The following is a 411-nucleotide window of genomic DNA, read 5'->3' as shown; positions in this document are numbered from 1 at the left end:
GACACTGCTTTCTTTTCTGTTCCGTATTAAAAGCAGCAACAAAGAAACAATCCCATTCCTTTCCATCATGCAGAAAAATGTTAACACTAACAAAGGGTCTCCTGGTGAGGTCCACCATCTCCCCTCCTTTCCCCTTCAGGCACTAGAGAAAACCACTGCAAGAGAGGCGACAGTGCAACAGACAACGCACACTTTTGTCTCTGCATTTCGTCAATACTACTCCTCTCCTCATCATCATCAGTCTGCAATAAAAAAGAACAACAACACTGACTATTCACAAAACATCAACATAAACTTTATTTTTTTATTTTTTGCGTCACACCCTGTGTGCAAGAAAACACAACCCAAGTGAAAAAAATACAAACCACACCAAAGGAGTTACACCATCGTAGAGCAGCAGCTAGAAGGTAA

General features: G+C 41.1%; 1 protein-coding gene across 1 annotated transcript; it reads left to right on the top strand.

Moving 5' to 3' along the window:
• Positions 1-352, top strand: TM35_000272370 (uncharacterized protein; the record flags this gene model as incomplete). The annotated part of the gene is made up of 1 exon (XM_029028130.1): positions 1-352. A coding segment is annotated over one exon (352 nt), but the record flags the coding sequence as incomplete, so codon positions are not given.
• Positions 353-411: the final 59 nt, after the last annotated feature.

Source organism: Trypanosoma theileri (genome assembly GCF_002087225.1).
Source record: "Trypanosoma theileri isolate Edinburgh chromosome Unknown TM35_Tth_27_V1, whole genome shotgun sequence".
NCBI classification, from domain to species: Eukaryota; Euglenozoa; class Kinetoplastea; order Trypanosomatida; family Trypanosomatidae; genus Trypanosoma; species Trypanosoma theileri.
The sequence above is the reverse complement of the archived record's forward strand: the minus strand, read 5'-3'. Positions and strand labels throughout refer to the sequence as shown.